The sequence below is a fragment of the Balaenoptera physalus genome, assembly GCF_965194825.1.
Source record: "Balaenoptera physalus genome assembly, chromosome: 1".
Classification (NCBI taxonomy): Eukaryota; Metazoa; Chordata; class Mammalia; order Artiodactyla; family Balaenopteridae; genus Balaenoptera; species Balaenoptera physalus.
In genome coordinates, this window is record NC_138882.1 from 51,244,087 (window position 1) to 51,265,133 (window position 21,047).

At 36.4% G+C, this 21,047-nt stretch overlaps 1 protein-coding gene across 3 annotated transcripts in view; it reads right to left on the minus strand.

The window, feature by feature from the left end:
- CEP350 (centrosomal protein 350) overlaps positions 1-21,047 on the minus strand; it is a 136,127-nt gene that overhangs the window by 61,253 nt on the left and 53,827 nt on the right. For all 3 annotated transcript variants that reach the window (XM_082465045.1, XM_082465044.1, XM_082465043.1), the window contains exons 16-25: positions 20,234-20,454; positions 19,598-19,761; positions 15,805-15,915; positions 15,200-15,340; positions 13,840-13,976; positions 12,546-12,668; positions 9,108-9,277; positions 6,233-6,429; positions 5,085-5,269; positions 4,514-4,601 (exon numbers count right to left, since the gene is read on the minus strand). In XM_082465045.1, the coding sequence (XP_082321171.1) occupies positions 4,514-4,601; positions 5,085-5,269; positions 6,233-6,429; positions 9,108-9,277; positions 12,546-12,668; positions 13,840-13,976; positions 15,200-15,340; positions 15,805-15,915; positions 19,598-19,761; positions 20,234-20,454 (1,537 nt within the window). The remainder of the gene's footprint in view (positions 1-4,513; positions 4,602-5,084; positions 5,270-6,232; positions 6,430-9,107; positions 9,278-12,545; positions 12,669-13,839; positions 13,977-15,199; positions 15,341-15,804; positions 15,916-19,597; positions 19,762-20,233; positions 20,455-21,047) is intronic.

Below are 21,047 nucleotides of genomic sequence, written 5' to 3' on the forward strand. Positions count from 1 at the left end.
TGAGCTTCTAAACCAATTAATGTATAATTTCACCCAATCCAAGCCTAGAAGAAAGAAAAGATTTTTTTCAAGGGGTTCTAAGGGGAAAGTGTTTGCATCTCTCTTAAGAATAAGCCATAAGGTTGTACAAGTAAACTGTTCACTTTAAAATGGTTAATGGTGGGATTTCCCTGGTGGTTCAGTGGGTATGACTCCGTGCTCCCAATGCAGGGGGCCCGGATTCAATCCCTGGTCAGGGAACTAGAGCCCACATGCATGCTACAACTAAGAGCCTGCATGCCGCAACTAAGAAGCCCACATGCTGCAACTAAGACCCAGCACAGCTTAAATAAATAAATATTTTTAAAATAAATAAATAAATAAAATGGTTAATGGTATATTCATTTTAAAATGGTTGTTTTATGTTATGTGAATTTCACCTCAAAAAAAAAAAAAAGAGAGAATAAGGAAAATATGTTCCTGTTGGATACAGCTGTGCAAAGATATGTGGCCAAATTCCTCATAGCCATCTCACTACATGTCAAAATAATCCCTACTGACACAACTGCAGTAAGAATCTCGGTACACATATCCTCACACTCTGGTGCTTTTATTCCTAGAGGGCAACTTTCTAGGGGTAGCTGTGAGACAGGCCTGCGACCTGGGAACCTTTGCTGCAATGCTGCAAAGCTTGCACCTGGACACACCTCTCCTTAAGCTATAAATACAAAGAAACTATATGGGACTAAAAATAACTGCGTGCATGCTAGGGCAAATTCTGGACCCAAAAGATACAAAGAGACCAAAAAAACCAACTGCCACTTTGAAGAGCCTGGAGCAAAAACAGGGTACTGAGCATGCCCCCTGCACACAACACCACCTAAGGAGTGGGCAAACCTCCTAAGCCACCCCTCCAGCCCGACCCCTGGACACACCCCTACCCTCACCCCACATAAGGAACCAACTGGCCCGCCCCCAGAAAGCAAGCAAGCAAGCAAGGGAACCTATTGTTTGTTCTCACTCCCCCCTGCTACAGCAGGGGTCCCAATAAAGCCTTGCCTGAATTTCTTGTCTGGCCTCTGATCAATTTCTATTGATTAAGGAGGCCAAGAGCCCTGGTCTGTAACAGCTAGTTGGATCAAGGAGTATTTTTTGCACATTTACTTAAAAAGCATTCTGGCCTACTATAAACATAGTATGCAGAAAAATTAGTCATTCAAACCCCCACCACTGGGATTGAACAGTTTGCCACATTTGTTTCAAATCTCTGTTTCAAAATTAAATCATTAGAGATAAAACTAAACTCTACCCCAATCTCTTTTTCCATTTTCCTCTCCAGAAGTATATCATCCCTACATGTGCTGTGTACTTTTGATGCATGAGTGATTCCATGGAACATATATTACTAATTGGTGACTTTTAAAAATTTACAAGAATGGTATCATATTGTACATATTCTTTTGCATCTTGTTTTTCTGTAATAACTAATATTATGATTAAAAAAAAAAAAACTTTTGGCCTCACTGCATGGCATGAGGGATTCTTAGTTCCCCAACCAGGGATCAAACCTGTGCCCCCTGCAGTGGAAACGCGGAGTCTTAACCACTGGACTGCCAGGATAGTCCCAATATTATGATCTCTGATAAGACCTACTGCTGTCCTGTTCAATACAGTAGTCAATAGCTACATGTAGCTATTTAAATTGAGATTAATTTTAAGTGAAATTAAAATTTCAGTTTCTTGGTTGCACTAGCCACATTTTAAGTACTCAAAACCTACATGTGGGGACTTGCCTAGTGGTCCAGTGGGTAACACTCCGCGCTCCCAATGCACGGGGCCGAGTTCCATCCCTGGTCAGGGAACTAGATCCCACATGCATGCCGCCGCTAAGAGTTCGCATGCCACAACTAAAAAGATCCTGCGTGCCACAACTAAGACCCAGCACAGCCAAAATAAATAAATAATTTTTTTAAAAAAAGCTACATGGAGCTAGTAGCTACTGTATTGGATAGCAGAGATACAGAACATTACCATTATTAAACAGTTCTTATATTTAATGCATTCTTTTTTCCTGCAGTGTTACATTTTCTTGCAGAAATATGCCCTGGTTCATCTATTCTCTTACTGAAGAAATAGTTTCCACTTTTCCCTATATACTGTAAAAGCTTCTCTAGGATATTTACCAACACATAGAAATGCTGAGTCATAAATTATGTGTCTTCAATTTACCTAGTTATAGTCAAACTGCTCTGAAAGTCATTACACCAGTTAACACTCCCACCAGCTACAGAGAACTGCAATGAAAAAAACTGAAGACCTAAGACAGTTAAGTCTTAAGACTTAAGGCTTCAAACTCAGTCTTCACCTCAAAGTATCTGCCAATTCTCAAGCAGCATAGGCAAAAAGGCTAAGGAATTAAGCCAGAAACCTCTCAACAGCAGAGCAGAAATACCCAACAGTCTCTTGTGCTGGTAAAACACGTTAACCTGGTTTTCAACTGAAATCCCTGCAGGGTCACAACCGAGCGTCAATGCAAAGCAGAAGTAGACTGAGGCTTACCAAGTCTGCAGCCCAGTGCCAACCCAGCTCAGCCCCTGCGTGGAATAAAGTGAACAGCTGACCACTCTAACTGCATAGAAGAGGAAAGGATAAATCCTCTCTAGGGGAAGATAACATCATCTGGAGCCTCTGCAGTTATTTATACACAGTGTCCAGCATTCAATAAAAAAAATTACTAGGTATCTTAAGAAAAAGGGTCATATGATAATAAAAAATAAAAACAGACAATAGTAGCGGACACAAAGATGTCCAAATGATAGAGTTAGCAGATAAGGAAGTTAAAATAACTATGAATAATGTGTTCAAAAAATAACAGGAAAAGGTCAAAAAACAGATGAAAAGGTAGAGAATTTCAACAAGAATTAAAATCTATAAAAAAGAACAAAACAGATTTTATAGAACTAAAAAAGAAATCAAATTAAGAACTCATTGGATAGATTTAACAGTACACATCACGGTGCAGAAGCTATAACTAACGAATTGAAAGACAGGTCAATAAAAACTTTCCAAACAGAAGCACAGTGGTTTTTTGTTGTAGCTGATGATATTGTTGTCATGGTTGTTTTACTGTTTTAAAGAATGACATTAAAACAAAACAGAGGAGAACAGAGACGTGGTAAATTGTCCAAAGGTCTAACGTTTGTCTACTTGGAGCCTCTGAAGGAAAGGAATGAGAGAAAAGGACAAAAGCAACACCTGAAGAGATAATTTTCAAAAACTGATGAAATACTACTAACAACAGATTCAACAAGCTCTGAAAACTCTAAATAGTATCAGTGCAAAAGAAACCACACCTAGGCAAATCATAGTAAATCTACTGAAAAATCAAAGACTAATTTTTGTTTATTTATTTTTTATTTTTATTTTTTGGCCACGCCACACAGCTTGTGGGATCTTAGTTCCCCAACCAGGGACTGAACCCAGGCCCTGGCACTGAAAGCACTGAGTCCTAACCACTGGAATGCCAGGGAGTTCCTCTTAGGGCAAAGTTTTAAAAAAACTATTAATATTCCAATATATAACTCAAATGATTAAGTTCACAGATCATCCAACACAGTAGCTAGTACCTGAAAACAGGTCAATAAAGGAAAAGAAAACCAGAATCTATTAAGTACTTACCAGGCAACGTGAAACAGATTTTACATATGTTACCTCATTTAATCCTCACAACCATCATATGAAATAAAATCTCACTCCAACAGATAAGGAAACTAAGTCTCAGAGAGTTACTTAAACTTGACCATGAACACGCATTTGCAACTGACGAAGCTGGAATTCAAATAATAACAGCTAACATTTATTGAGCACTTACCTTTGTGCCAAGGTTTGTTCTAAGTTATTATATGTATTAACTCATTTATTCCTCTTAACAACCCTACAAAGTATGTTATCATTATTATGCTCGGTTTATAAATAAGGAAACTGAGGAACAGAGAAGTTAAGTAACTTTCCAAGATTATAAGACTAATAATTGGAAGGTTTGGGATTTTAATCAAGGCAATCTGACTCTAGAGCCTGAATTCGTAACCACTACACCATGCTGCCTCTCCAGGATACAAATGCCAGGTCTTTCTGAGTCCATTAAGCCAAAATATTTGTCAATTTGTAATTCATATGTCTTGAAAATCTATTTGGGGAAACAGTGACTAAATAATTGATCCAATTAGACTCACAAACATCTTAATTTAAAAAATATGCATATCAAAGCACAATTTTATTTTACATAGTAAATGAAGGCAGAAGGTCTTACTCTACATCGTATTCAGTTAGCAGTGAAACACAACCCTAATTTAGGAGAAAAACGATAGGCCACTAAGCAACTCCTGTAATTATAGTAGTATGCATCAACAGTGGTAAATATCAACTAAATCTCCTTTAATGTGATAATAAGAAAAAGAGATTAGGCAAAATAATAGATTCCACAATCTAACTTGTCGCCTTACGTTCTCTTAAAGGAGTGTTTTTCCTTACATACCTTTTCTTGCTGCAACCTTAAGAGCAAACCACGTTGTTTCTTTCGGAGTGGGGGCATTTTATCATCTTCTCCTTTATCTCGTAGATGTCTGCAATTATTCCCATTGAGACAAAGATTAGATTAAATTTCTATTCTAATGTCAAGAATTCTCAACCACTAACACATCTCTAACCCATTTAACATTTTCAAATGTGGAAAACAGTTGTTGCATGCAGCAACTCCTAACCCAACAAATATTTTATTGGATATATGATATATGCAAACCCTAGACTATGTCCTTTAAAGATAAAATAGCTTTGAGAAATTTATAACATAGTAAAGGAATTAAGTATAAAATAACAATATAAGAGTCAGTTAAGTGATGAAAGAGAAATGCAAAGAAAATGTTATATGTTTAGGATGTCTTGAAAGCAACATGATTCAAGGATGACTGATGTATTTCTAGCTTGAGAAACTGGGTTGATCAAATTAAATTAGATGAGGAAACAAAAACATCTTTAAAAACAAGGCATTTCCTTTTCATGAAAGGAGAAATCGAACAGTCAAAACTATGTTCACTGAAAGAACTTACTTTTTCTGATGCTCTAGCCAGGCTAATTCAGCTTTAGTTTTCTCCTTCAAGGCCTTTTCACGGAGACGCAGGAGTGAAGACTGGTGAGCTGCTCTCATTTCCTCTTCTTTCATATACTGTCTAACCATCTCCATAGTAAATTTAGAAAAGCTGTCTTGTCCTCCTGAGAATGGCATGCTCAGCTCCTGAGTTAGAGAGTTTATGTCGTGTTTATCACCATCTAAACCTTTTGGAATTTAATTAACTTCATTAAAAGAGGTATGCACTTGGGCTTCCCTGGTGGCGCAGTGGTTAAGAATCCACATGCCAATGCAGGGGACACGGGTTCGAGCCCTGGCCCAGGAAGATCCCACACGCCGCGGAGCAACTGGGCCCGTGAGCCACAACTACTGAGCCTGTGCTCCAGAGCCCACGAGCCATAACTACTGAGCCTGCGCACCACAACTACTGGATCCCGCACGCCTACTGCCCGTGCTCCACAACAAGAGAAGCCACCGAAACAACAAAGAGTAGCCCCCGCTTGCCGCAACTAGAGAAAGCCCGCGCACAGCAACGAAGGCCCAATGCAGCCAAAAATAAATAAATAAAATAAATAAGTTAAAAAAAAAAGAGGTATGCACTTATAAAAATAAATTATGTATATAAAAAGGCTGCCAACCACGTAAGAGAACATTCTTCAAAAAAAAAAAGGCAAGTGAAAGCCAGTAACATTCATCTGCTAATTTATTCACCCAATAAAATTTTAACAACTATTGTAAGCCAGGTACTGTCCCAGGGGTGTAAGGTGGGTAAGAATTTGCCCCTGTTATTCAAAAGGCTTACAATTTAATAAGAAGAAAGATATAAATGAAAAATTTTTAATGGAATACAGTGTTGTAAGGGTGAAGTAAGTGAAAAAGCTAAAGACATAACTTTGGCTCAGATCCTCAAAAGCCTTATATATCATTCCAAGGAATAAGTTTGTAAGCTACTTTATAAGGAAAGCAAAGCCAGATTCTATACCAAAAATATAACATAAAATTGATATCTCAGGAAAATCATTCTGGTAGCTGACAATTGAGTTCAAGTACAAAATAATTCCTCATACCTTTGAGAGAACACATCCACAACTATTTATGAAGTATCTCCACAGGTAAACTGAAACACACCTTGGCAGAGGACAGTGTAGTCTTTTCTGGGGAAGTTTCTTCATCAGAGTCATCATGATGGCCTCTTTTCTTTTCCATGTTAAATCTGCGATGACTCTCAGAAGGTAGTAAAGATCGAAATGATCTTTCTTCTATTTCATCTTCTGTCATGGATTCATCAAATTTCAGGGAATATTCTGTTGCAACAGAAGTTGAATCTATAATAAAAGAATATGGAGCAAGTAGATTTTATCATTGTAACAGTTTTCAGTAGATATTCAATTAGTAGCCCTGAATAGCTTCCAATTTTTTAGCAATTATGAATAATAATGCCACAAATGTTAGTGTATAGATTTTTGTGTGGACATAAGTTTTCAGATCACTTGGGCAAATACCTAGGCATGTGATTGCTGGGTCATTATAAAATGCTGTGTATGGGGCTTCCCTGGTGGCGCAGTGGTTGAGAATCTGCCTGCTAATGCAGGGGACACGGGTTCGAGCTCTGGTCTGGGAAGATCCCACATGCCACGGAGCGGCTAGGCCCGTGAGCCACAACTACTGAGCCTGTGCGTCTAGAGCCTGTGCTCTGCAACAAGAGAGGCCACGATAGTGAGAGGCCCGCGCACTGCGATGAAGAGTGGCCCCCGCTTGCCGCAACTGGAGAAAGCCCTAGCACAGAAACGAAGACCCAACATAGCAACCAATCAATCAATAAAAATAAATAAATAAATCTTAAAAGCAGAAACCTACCACTAAAAAAAAAAAAAAATGCTGTGTAAATGTCTTCCAGGGGCGCTGTGCTATTTTGCATTCTCATCAGTGATGAATTCAAGTTCCTGTTGCTCAGCATCCTTGCCACCAATTTGTTGTTATTTTGGATTTTAGCTATTCCAATAGGCACGTTATAGTATCTCATTGAGATTTTAATTTTCACTTCCCTATAAATATATGATATTGAAGACCTTTCCCACGTCTATCTGCCATTTGTATATTTTCTTCAACGAAGTGTGTCTGTTCAGCTCTTTTGCGTATTTTTAAATTGGGTTGCTGATTTTCCTGATGAGTTTTAAGAGTCCTTTATACATTCTGGATATAAGTCTTTTACCAAACGTGATTTACAAATATTTTCTAACAGTCTGTGGCTTTTCATTCTCTTAATAACGTCTCTTACAGAGCAGAAGTTTTTAATTTTTAACAAAGTGTACCTTATCAATTTTTTCCTTCATGGATTGTACTTTTGGTGTTGTACCTAAGAAATCATTGCCAAACCAAAGTGACCTAGATTTTCCCCTGTTTTCTTCTTCATACTAGTTTTTCAATGTTTTAATTTCTTTGGATTTTGGTTGCCCCATGAATTCTAGCCACCTTAGCTTTCTTGAAGGATAGGCATGTTCACAGCTGTATAGCTCTATTGTCCCATCCCACAGAATCCCAGAAGTCTGAAAGCTTTCCTATATTTCATCCTGTCTCTTGCCCTTTAGTCCAAACTGGCTGTGTCTCTGCTAGTATAACCCCATCTCTGTGCCTGGCTTCTGCTGAACATGCTGAGATGGCTGATTAAATCCATGGGTAATGTCTTTACGAAGTAACTGTCCAGTCACACCCTTGGTGTTCTCTCCAGAACTCACTTTCTCATTTTTTACAATATGGATAGGCTGAGAATGTTCCAAATCTTCAAATTCTGGTTCCTTTTTGCTTAATAATTCCTTCAGTTTATTTCTTCTCTCACATTTTACTACAAGCAGTAAGAAGAAATTAGGCTATGCCTTCAACATTTTACTTAGAAATCTCCTCAGCTAAATATCCAAGGTCATCACTTTTAACTTCCACTTTCCACAAAACACTAGAACAAGTTCAGTCAAGTTCTTTGCCACTTTATAACAAGGACTGCCTATCTTCCAGTTTCCAATAACATGTTCCTCATTTCCACCTTTATTGGACTTCATCGGAATCACCTTTAATGACCATTCCTACCAACAATCTCTGCAAGGCAGTGTAGGCTTTTTCTTGCATGAACCTCAAAACTCTCCTATCCTTTACTCGTCATCCAGTTCCAAAGCCACTGCTACACTTTTAGTATTTGTTATAGCATCACCCCAACTTCTAGGTACCAACATCTGTATTAATCAGCTAGGGCTGCCATAACTATAGACTACTATATCCCTATATTATATTCACTATAAAATTTACAGAAAAGATTTTTAAAGGATGAAAAAAATTTTAATGTAAATATTTTCTTCTTACACTCCAAAGACTGTCTTGCCCATCCTGCTTTGAAGACTACGGTTCTAGACTATCAATCAAAAGCACTACTTAATGACCAGTTATTTAAAAAATAAATCTAGAATGGAGGCTATTAATTTACCAACTTAATGTCTTAAAGGTGCCATTTGTTGCCAGATTCTGTTTTCTTTGCTATATTAATTATAACCCATGATTCGACAGGAGTACAGCTTTAATTTATGATCCAGGAAAAGTAATGAATTTTAATCTATTTAATATATCTGATGTTATCATCATTTAGAAGAAATTGTACCTTATTATATTGTTTAAAATTTAAAGTTCTAATAATGTATTCTCCTTTTTATGATCGTGTTACACATCTACAATAGGATAAAAGTAATTTTTTTCAGTACTGAGTATATATTCCATTCACATGCATGGTCACCTAGATTTAGTCTTGCCTCCCCTCAGAATCATGACACACAACCATGTAAAATATTAGCAAGGTTACTACTGGCATGGTGTATGGCCTTCAAACAGTTTCACTTGAATACATTTAATATCAGACATAAAACCTTGTCTAATTATATTAATTAGTTCAGTCACAAATATCTCAAAGGGTTCTGGAAGCCTCCCCAAACGATAATAATACATAATGTGCAAAGAAAGTTACCTTTCTCATCGGGAAGAGATGGTACACTATCACTTCGTAGAGAATCATCCACAGCAGTCTGGACCTGTTCATCAATAGAACTCTCCATCTTTTCACCATGAAGTTTCTTCTCATTTCCCTTACAAGAGGGAACTGAAGGACTTTCTTGACGGCTGCTACCACTACTACTCCTGTTTAAGGGTATTATGGAAACAAACCAGAAAAAAAATAAAGGTAACAAAATAAGGATCATAACTTCAAAGTAAACTTATTTGGCCAAGGAAATGTGCCTTATGATCAAGATATGAAATGATGAAATATATAATATAAAACATAAAAATGCTACGTAGACATAAGTCTGAGAAGAAACTGCTTCAGGAAAGATGAGTAGAAGAAAGGAAGGTTTCACTTTTAAATAGTCATAATGAGGAACCACTATCCTCAGGCTATCACTCCCTTTTTTCCTTTCATTTTAAAATCAATCTACTGGGAAAAGAGGCTTCTATCTGCTGTTTCCACTTCCTTACTTTTCATCAACCTCATAATTTATCGCAGTCTGCTTCAATTCCCTACTATTCTACTGGAACGGTTCTTGTAAACTCCACCTAAACTCTAATTGTCAAATCCAATAGATAATTTCTTTTTCTACAACATCAGAGGTATGAACCTCTTATCTCCTTTTTTAAAAGTTCACTAAAGCAAATGTAGTAAAGTGTTAACACTAGGGTAACCTGGATGAAAGATATTTGGAAACTTTATATTATTCTTGCAAAGTTGTTGTAAGCTTGAAATTATATCAAAATTAAATGATAAATAAAAGGGTTCTCCTTTCTTATATTCCTTGACTCTACTCCCACCTGCTTCTCTTCCTACCTCCCTAGCAAGTTTTCCTGTGTTTCTTTCGCTTCCTTTTAATTTTTCTATATTTTCTTAAAATGACTGTGCGTCCTAGCGTTTTGGTTTTGGTTCCTTTCTCCTTTATGCTATATACTCTCCTTGGACAAACTTATGCATCTCTATAATTTCAACTGCTATCATTTGGAATGAGCCTCAAATCTGTATCACTAGCTCCACCCTTCCCCTGACTTTAAGCCTCAAGTTTCCAAATGCTTAGTGAATTTGTTTTCAAGTTCAGTGTTTTCCTTCCTCCCTCTTTGCTTTCCTTAATTTATCCATTCACTAAATATAAATATATAGCCAATCATAAGCCAAGTTTTGAGATCCTCTGAATAAGCTATTTCCTCTTGTGACATGCCCTTCCTTCCCTCTCTGCCTAATGAATTCAAGACTCAGTTGAAGTATCATTTCTGCAAATTGTTTGTGGACCCCTTCTCCACACCCAAGGAAGGTCTGTCTCTGTGTTTATACTGTTTTTTTGTGCATATTTCTACGATAGTATTTATCAGAATATTATGCAATTATTTGTCTGGCTTAATAAATGTTTTCGAAAGGATAAATTGTATAATAAAGCTATAAGGTAAAAGACAGAATGCAGGAGACTGCAAGTGCTTTGGAGTCAGTAGGATATGGGGTTAATCTCAATTCTTCCACTTAGCAGTTACACACCAATCATTCACCCAAGAAACATGTAGTAGATTGCCTACTATGTGCTAGGCATTTTGTTAAGCTCTGGGGATACAAGAATGACACAGTCTTCATTAACCTACCAACAAGTGTGGGTAAAGATGTGGAAAATTTTTATATTCCTGGTGAAAATGTGAAATGGAGCAGCTGTTTTGGAAAACAGTTTGGCATATCTTCAAGATGTTAAACAGAGTTATTACTATTATGACCCAGCAATCCTTTTCCTAAGTATATACCCAAGAGAAACGAAAACACATGACCACACAAAAACTTGTACATGAATGTACACAGTGGCACAATTCATAAGAGCCAAAAAGTGGAAACAATTCTAATGTCCAACAACTGATGGATAATTGTGGGATATCCATGCAGTAGATTATTTGGCTATATAAAGGAATAAAGTACTAATACATGATAGACAAACCTTGAAAACATTATGGTAAGTTAAAGAAGCCAGGAGCAAAGAACCACACATTGTATGATGCTATTTATATGAAATGTCCAAAACAGATAACAATCCATATAAAATAGAAATAGAGAGTAGATTAGCTGTCACCAGAGGCTGGGAAAGGACATAAGAAGTGACTGTTAACGGGTACAGGGTTTCTTTTGGGGATGATGAAAATGAAGCCCTCAAAGAACTCCAAGTCTAGTCTACAAGTGATAAGTAAAGGAGTGAGAATATAGAAGGTGGTAAAGGCTGTAATAGTTATACGGAGTGCCGTGGGAGAACACAGAAGGGATCTCTAAAGCAGATGAGGGGTAACACTGATTCTTAAAGGGCAAGTAAAAGTAAACTAAATGAAATGGAGCGGGGAGGGTCCAGAAAGAAGGTATATCATATGTAATGGCACAGGAGACAAAGAGAGCATGGCTCTTTAGAGAAACGGAAGTAGTTAGAGCCAGTAGAATACGGTAAGAGGGGAAATGCCAAGTGACAGGGCTGGAGATGGACTAAAGGCTCAATAATAAAGGGACTTTCACACTATACTAAGTGGCTCTGAGGAAACACTGAAGGTTTCAAACAGGTAAATAACCAATTGGCGGCAAATTTTAGAAAAATCACTCTGGTTGCCATGTGGTTAATGTATGAAGTGGGGAAAGGTTACAGGACAGGGAAACCTATTAGGAGTCCACTGCAGTAACTCAGATGATGGCCTAAATTGTCAGTGAAGGTTAAATGAAAGTCATATAGTTCCAGACACAGAGTAAGGACTTAATAACTGTTGGTACTTACCCCACATTAATCTTCATGTTTTTTAGTCTCATGATTTTTTAAACTGAGGTTTTAGTATACTTTGACAATATAGGTATCCCACCTCTAAGAATGCTGGAAAGAGGCCTCTAAAACCTTTTAATCCAAGGACAGAACCACAATTGAAAATTATAGATGTTAATACTTGTGCCAAGTACAAGGACAAAGTATTCAATCTTCTTTCATAATGATAAAAATTAGTACATACAGAAATGTCAAAAAATATGGATGTCAGCAAAGCAATGTGCTTTGGAGCCAGACAAACTATGGTTCAATTCCTTGGTGTGCCACTAGCTATGTGACGGTGGGTGAGTTTCTTAACATCTCCATGAGCCTCAGTTTCCTTATCTATAAAAAGAGGATAATATCTGTCTTGGAAGATTGTTGTGAAGATTAAATGCAGGAAGAACGACTTATACAGTACTTGTACAATGTAGACTGTCAAGGAATGGTAGCTATATTATTACATGGAACAACTATTTTGTAAATCAGCTAATTAAATGGGGGAAGCCAGAACAGAAAGGAAGACACTATTTCATTTAAAGAAACAAGATTAAGGAATCAAAAAAAAGCAATGTCTAAGCCATTTATCAGACTTTACTAAATCAAACTCTTTTTACCTTCTATCACGATTCTTGTATCTTGAAGACTCAGAATAACTATCATATGAAGGGGAAAACTTCTGATGCTTGGAGTCAAGGGTCCCTTCTTTACTCTGAGAGAGTGGACCAGATTGACTTTTCCTACAAAGAAAATAAAAACTGATTAAAACATTTAAAGTCTCAAACAAGAGAAAGATTTTTAAGTACTGTTTAATATTAACATGAGATAAAATCTTGAATGAATAGAAATTATGAAATAACTGTTACAAAGTATTTGAGAAAGAAAGGCATTTGCTCACAGAAAAGTGTACAACACATTAAAGAATATCTTCTATTTATTACGAGAAATAAACACAGATCACCCCAAGTATCAATGAATGTGAATAGAGACTTAAAATCTATGAATTAGAGACGGTCAAAATGTGATGTAAAAAAATACACATATGGGACTTCCCTGGTGGTGCAGTGGTTAGGAATCCGCCTGCCAGTGCAGGGGACACGGGAAGATCCCACATGCTGCGGAGCAGCTAAGCCCATGCACCACAACTACTGAGCCTGCACTCTAGAGCCCCGAGTCATAACTACTGAGCCCAAGTGCCACAGCTACTGAAGCCCGCACTCCTAGAGCCCGTGTTCTGCAACAAGAGAAGCCACCGCAATGAGAAGCCTGCGCATCTCAACGAACAGTAGCCCCCACTCGCCGCAACTAGAGAAAAGCCAGCATGCAGCAACGAAGACCCAACGCAGCCAAAAATAAATAAATAAAATAAATTTATTAAAAAATATTACACATAAACATGATGACATCACCCAGCCCCGCCTAAAAAACTCTCCAATGACTTTACATTGCTCGTAGAATAAACTCCAAAATCCATAAGATCTGCAAAGTTCTATCATAATCTGATCCCTGCATCATCTCCTACCATTCTCCTCTTTGCCCTTTGCCCCCAGTCACTTTGGTCTTCCTTCATCTTCTCCTCCACCTTTGCATGTATTGACCTGCCTATTCCTTACCTCCTTTACATCACTGACTCCCTTTCATCCACTAGATCTCACCATAAGCTTTACTTCCTCAGGAAAACCTTCTCTGACCTCCTTGCTATTCAAACTCCTTTGTTGTATATCTCAAAGACATATGTTCCTTTCTTTCATAATGCTTAATTTGTAAGTGTTCATTCACTTAAAGGATATTTGATTAATGTCTCTCTTCCCCACCAGACTGTATGCCCATGACTGTATTTCCAGTACCCACAACAGTGCCTGGGACATAATAGATATTCATGACATATTTCCTGAATGACTGGATATTAACCTATCTGTTTCAGCTCTTGTCCTTAGTTGTTTCACGAAGTCTGGAGCATACTGCCGCTGGTGGTCATATAGCGTTGCTAGGGGAGCTGCTGAAGCAGTGATGGCATCTGAGATATGAGTTCGAGTCAACTCTGCCATCTAAATATAAACACACACAAGGCAAAGTAGATATAAAAAGGTAACATCACAGAAGAACTGAGAGTGAGCAGAGTGTCTTACAAAGATCACTGGACTGAGAGCAAGCAAATTCTGCCATATTAGGTAAAATATTGTGGGCACGTCATTTAGACTCTTTAAGTTTCAACAACTTCCTTATAAAAATAGAGCTAGACCACATGATTTCTAAGGTTTCACCCAGCTATAACAATCTATGAATTACTAGACAGAAAACCTTCAAGTTCAAAATAAGCCACAGTAAACCAAAAATTAAATCTTCCTTCAAGAATCATTTCAATTAGAACTTCCTATCTAAGTCTTTTCTGACCAACAATGTGAAGCACATCTTCCCTACGCTTAGCCATTATTGCCATGTATTATTCATCTGGTATTTATTCAATCACTGCTTTGACGAATTGAAGTGTTTTTGAAATCTTTGTTAATTGTAATCTAAAATTTTCTTGAGAAAAGAGACTCTATACTTATTTGCACAACCCCATGGTACCCATCATACAGTAGGTTCATGGCTTTTTAATAACAGATTCATTTCACAAACAGTCCTAAATAGTAACTGCTAAAATAAACTGTAACTTTATAGATTACGATATCCTATATAGAGACAGCAGTAAAACTATTTCTGGCTTTATCTTTGGTACAATTTAAAAAAAAAAAAGACACTAATATCACTCTGGGTAACAATGAAACATCTTCATACAAAACAGATCCATGGCTCCGTGGGACTAAGATTGGGGACTGACTGCAAAGGGCATGAAAGAATATTTCCAATACTCTTAAAAGTTTTATTTCTTGATTATGGTGGTGTTCAGGGGAATAGAGAGATACAATAAAGAAATATATATAGATACCTATATCTATCTGTCGAACTCATAAAACTGTACACTTAAAATGGATATATTTTATTGTTTGTAAATTACACATCAATAAAATTGATTTTCTTTTAAAAAGCTTACTCAGGGGCCAAAATATAGAGTTCTTCTGCATCTTTTTTCTGCCCCCTGTATCGTTCACATGGACAACACACTACAATAAATGATGCCTCATTTCAATAGGGTATGGCCCTCATTGAAAGTCACTTATCAAAAGTATGCATTCACTAGATGTTAGAAACCCATGACTGCTAAGACCAAAGGTAATCAGACTGACTAAAAAGAACTAACAGGAAAAGGGTTCTCGGTGGCTCTCACCTCACAGATTTGGCGTGCTGCATCTGTGGTCAGGCGAGCAGTCTCTGTTTGCTGAGCAGCTATTTTACAAGTTGCTTCCTGCAGGACTTCAGTTACATCCCGTTGTGATTTAACCACCTGCTGCAATGATTCCGCATGGACCTGTTAATAAAAGAGGGTGAAAAGAGAACTTACTTTATGTCTCAGTCTCATCCCACCCACATTAGTTTTAACTTGTAAATTTGTTTCATGGATCAAATGCCTTGAGGAAAAAAAAAAAAAACAAAACCTTTGACTACTGTCTTGATTTCATGTCTTAAAATTTAGAGTTTAAAATCTGGAATCTTAAAATCACTGCTGAAGTTTAAGTCTTAACTCCACTGTTCACAAGTTGATGTGTCTGTAGACAAGTAACTACTGTGTACATCAGTTTCCATTTCTCTAAACTGGGGATAGGCCTTGACTACTTAATTTCACAGGGTTGCTACAAGAATCAAATGACATGAAATTAACTCATATGGTATAACGTACTAAAACATTATTATTTACATCTTTCCTTTTTACTCCTATATAACTAAAAGAATACTAAAGTGATTTCAAGGATAGAAATTTGCAAAAGAAGCTACCTGAGCTGCTTTGCTTCGGGTTTCTTCTAATTGTCTCTGACACTCCAGAGCCTCTTGTTCAGCCTTCAATTTCAAAAGGGCCAAGTCTCTTTCATGGCGTTGCTGCTGTGCCTTCAAAATAAAGAAATGATCAACTATTAATTCTAAGATACTGAACTATTTTAATGCAGAAACTTAATTAAATAGAACACTGTTTTCCTAACACAGATCTTTTGAAGCAACTAATCAGAGCCTAAAGGAAAGACAGGAAATAGCATAGACATCAACCATTTATCATTTATCTAAATATTTAGTGACCACCTACTGTGTGTCAAATAATGTAGTAATATAAGAAATTTCTAAGACATGCAGGACTAAGAACTCATATCAAAAAGCTGGTTTAAAAGAAAAGCTATGGTACCTAACTCTTTGGAGGAGATTAAAACATCCTAAATATAAGAATAAAGGTAACGCTTCACACCTCACAATTTTATGATTCCTTTATTTTGACTTTGAAGGAGCAGCTTCATAAAAATGTTGCCTTCCAAAACGTCTCCTTCTTAACAGGACTCTTTCTTACAATTATTCCATACGATGTTATCTATACATTTATATATTTTCATTTCTTCTGGAATAGTGCTAAATAATACAGGTTCTCTAAAGGTGGTAAGGCTGTATATAAAGTCATACAATGCCCTGTCCGTATTTGGAAACCCAGAGATATAATGTATCCCTAAAATGGTAGATAACATCAGCGGTTTTTCAGATTTCAAGGGAAGGATGACAACTGCAATAGGCCATTTCCTCAATCCAGTGACTTTTTTAATAAAGTTGGTATCAGCCGCTCTCCACTGTCCACCAGTGAGCATTTGGAAATGTCTGGAGAGCTTTTACTGTCACAATGAATGGACAGAACTACTGTTATTTATTGGGAGGAATGTAGGAAGGCTAAACAGTTCCACACAAAAAAACTATCTATAGGTATTTTAAGAGGAACAACTAGAAAATGAAATTGAAAAAAAAAATCATTTATCATCAAAAGACATAAAATATTTAAGAATAATTTTTAAAATGTGTAAGACCGCTACACTGAAAATTACACTGCTGAGAGAAATATTTAAAAACCTAAACAAATAGAAAAAGACACTATGTTCCTGAATTAGAAGATGCAATTTTGTTAAGATGTGAATTCTCCCCATACTGATCTATAGATTCAACGTCATTCAAATCAAAATGCCACCAGGCTTTTAAAATTTTTTGTAGAAACTGACAAACTGATTCTAAAAGTTATGCAGAAATGCAAAAACGTAAAATAGCCAAAACTATCTTGAGAAAGAACAAAGTTGGAGTAATTACAGCCTGATTTCAAGACTCACTATGGGGGAGGGGGGGGAGAGATAAATTGGGAGATTGGGATTGACATATACACACTACAATATATAAAATAGATAACTAATAAGGACCTACTGTATAGCACAGGGGATTCCACTCAATACTTTGTAATGGCCTAAATGGGAAAAAAAACTAAAAAAGAGTGGATATATGCATATGTATAACTGATTCACTTTGCTGTACACCTGAAACCAACACAATATTGTAAATCAGCTATATTCCAATAAAAAAAATTTTTTTAATTGAAAAAAAAATAGTATGGTACTAATAAAGCTACAGTAAAATAGTATGGTACTAGAAAAACAGTATGGTACTAGACAAATAAGTCAATGGAAAAGAACAGAGTGCAGAAATAGACCAACACATAAATGATTATTTAAATGTTGATAAAGGTACCAAGGTAATTGAAGAAAACGGTGCTAGAACAACCAAACATCCATATGGGAGGAAAGAGTTTAACTTTGACCCCTTCCTCACAACCTGTAATTAACTTGAAATGGTTCACACACTTAAATATAAAAGCCAAAACTATAAAGCTTTGGGGAAAAAATAAAAGAATATATTTGTTAGAGTATTTTAATATCTTAGGGTAGGCAAAGTTTTCTTAGAATACAAAAAGCACTACCCATAAAAGAAAAAGATTAAAAACTAGATTTCATCAAAATTAAAATATTCTGCTCTTCAAAAGACATAGTTTAAAAAAATGAAAAGGCAAATCAAGGATGAAAAGCAATATTTGAGGGCTTCCCTGGTGGCGCAGTGGTTGAGAGTCTGCCTGCCAATGCAGGGGACGCGGGTTCGCGCCCTGGTCTGGGAGTATCCCACATGCCGCGGAGCGGCTGGGCCCGTGAGCCACAACCACTGAGCCTGCGCGTCTGGAGCCTGTGCTCCGCAACAAGAGAGGCCGCGATAGTGAGAGGCCCGTGCACTGCGATGAGGAGTGACCCCCGCTCGCCGCAACTGGAGAAAGCCCTCACACAGAAACGAAGACCCAACACAGCCAAAAATAAATAAATAAATAAATAACTTAGCATTTAAAAACAAACAAACAAACGCAATATTTGAGATATATCTGAAAAAGACTTGTTTCTAGAATATATAAAGAACTCCTACAACTCAATAAGTAAGACATCCCAATCATGAAATAGGCAAAAGATTTGAACAGATATTCACAAAAGAAGACATAAGTTTGATCAGTAAATATACTGAAAGATCAATCTCATCAATCATAAAAGAAATGCAAATTAAAACCACAATGAGATACTACTTCACCCTCACTACAATACACAGTGATAGCAAAGATATAATACAACTAGAACTCTCATATATTGCTGTCAGTATAAGATGTTACAACTATTTTGGAAAACAGAATGGCAGTTTCTTATAAAGTTAAACATACACTTAACCCAAGCAATTACACTCCTAGGTATTTAGGCAAGAAAAATAAAAATATGTGTTGTATACAGAGCATTGCAAAAAAGTGTTCAGAGCAGGAATACTTATGGTAGCCAAAAACTGGAAATAATACAAATGTACATCAACAGGAGAATGGATAAATGAACTGTGATATATTCATCAATGGAATGTTACTCAGCAAAAAAACCAAAAGCAACACCATGGATGCAATAACATGGATTAATCTTAAAAACGTTATGTTGCATAAAATAAGCTAAACACAACAGAGTACAAAGTATACTTCCATTTTATGAAGTTCCAGAACTGGCAAAAATAAACTACGGTGATATGAATCAGAATACTAATTGCCTCTAGGAGGGGAGATTAACTGAAAAGGGGCCTGGGTGAAACTTCTGGGTGATTGAAGTGTTCTATATTTTGATTAGGGTGGTTGTTACATGTTCAAAACTCATCAAATTATACACTTAAATTCTGTGTATTTTATTATATTTAAATATTACCTCAGTTTAAAAAATATATATATATATATACATACCAATAGCATTCCCACTGAGGAACACTGGATTTTTGTTAGCTAAGGGAAAGTCCTATTATCCTGGCATTACCAAATACTTAGATCTCAGAAACTTTTCTTTTTAGTACAAATAAAGTATTAAAAAACAAAAACTCAGCCATTTCTGACCTGTCACAAAAAAAGAGAAAATACTGAAAATGTTTGATAAGCTGATTTTCATACTGTCACGAAAAAAGGTAGAGAACGTGGAAAATGAAGTATTTGAAAGAAAATGACTGTAATATATTGTTCTGCTGCCAAATACTGCATGTTTAATTATCTTTTTAGCATATGATAGTTTTTCGCAGGGTTATTTATAGGTACTGTATGACAGACTATTTTTTTCTACTTGGCAAGTTAAAGTTGTTTTTTTTAAACTCATCATTAAAACTATTTGAAATAGCAAAGAAAAGAGAAAAAAATGCAGAAAACTAAAGAAAACTCTACAAATACCTTTATGATCTGAGCCAGAGACACACTCTCCTGCTGAGCAAGTGAAATGCCTCTAACTCTTTCTACATCTGATAGTTGGCGCACCGACTCCTCAATGGCACTCAAGTAACTGAGTTCTGCTGCCATACGATGCTGGAGGCCAGCAGGAGAAAAGCGCTTAGAACCTGGAAGGCATATAATTGTCAAATATCAAAGTTCACATGAAATTACATCTCAGATTTCTAAAATTCATTTCTCATTTTAAAGTCCAAAAACAAGTCTGCTTTCCTCTGTAGGAAAGAGAGTGACTTATTAGTACAATGTTTCTTAATAGTTACTTCTTTTGTGTGTGTATGAGCACACACACATGCATGTGTACATAATGCATATATACCTATGAACACTTAGGAGTACATATATGGGATACATTTTTCAAGTGTCTTTTGAATAACGCTGGCAAAATGGGAAAAGTCACCACTATTGAATCTCTTGCGCTTTTCAGTATTTATTTTCGGGCACAATTTTTGTTTACTACTTCAAAAAGTAATTGCATTCACTTGAAACAACATTTCTCTATGGTTTAATTGAAAGAAAAGAAATTTTTGGAAAAAAATTAATATCTTATTTTTTAAATTACAGCTGCATGGATCTACTTGCCTGGTGTTGAAGCCATCTCTGTCGTTGTTCTGCTGGCAGCCAGGTTCGTATCAGCAAAAGTTGCATTAGGCTTAAATCCTGTTATAGTTGGAGTCACTACTATTGAGGATTTAGATCTTTCTAATGAAGTTCCTGGAAGGTCAAACTGCAACAATTTCTGGGAACTTGGAGATAGGGGAGAAGTTGGAGTTTTCTGTGATCTTCCCTTGTCTGATGAGACACTAGAAGTTTTGTTTCATAAAGACATTAGAGAAAGGAAAACTACTTCAAGAACCATCTAAACAATTAATAAGAACAACATGCATAACTTTATTAACATTAGCCTTAAAAAGCTGTGATTCAGGCATTTATTCATTTAACAGAGTCGCTGTGCTGAGTGAATGACTATGACTACTCCTCTTATTGCTAGATTTACAGTGGGGAACAAGCTAGGGACAAACCCTGTCCAAAATAATATGCAAAAGGAGTCTCTTGATTAAATTGGCACTCAACTCTTTCCTCTACAATGTACATTTATCGTGAATCACTTATTGTAGTATCAGGCAAAATCCTCTAGAATACTTGGAGCTTATATAGCAATAAAATTACAACCATACAGAAAGGCAAGGTCAAGTCTATTTTATAAAAAAAATCTTAAAATATGTCTCTGAAAGAGAATAAAATATCATTTTGTGTTAAAAATTTTTAAATGACAAAAATTACTCGTTATTCCTCTTAACCAAAAAGTCACAGCAAAAATTTTTCATACTAACCATCTCTAAATACTTTATATATGTCCATTTGTTTCTGTCCACTTTTTAATGCTATAGCTCTT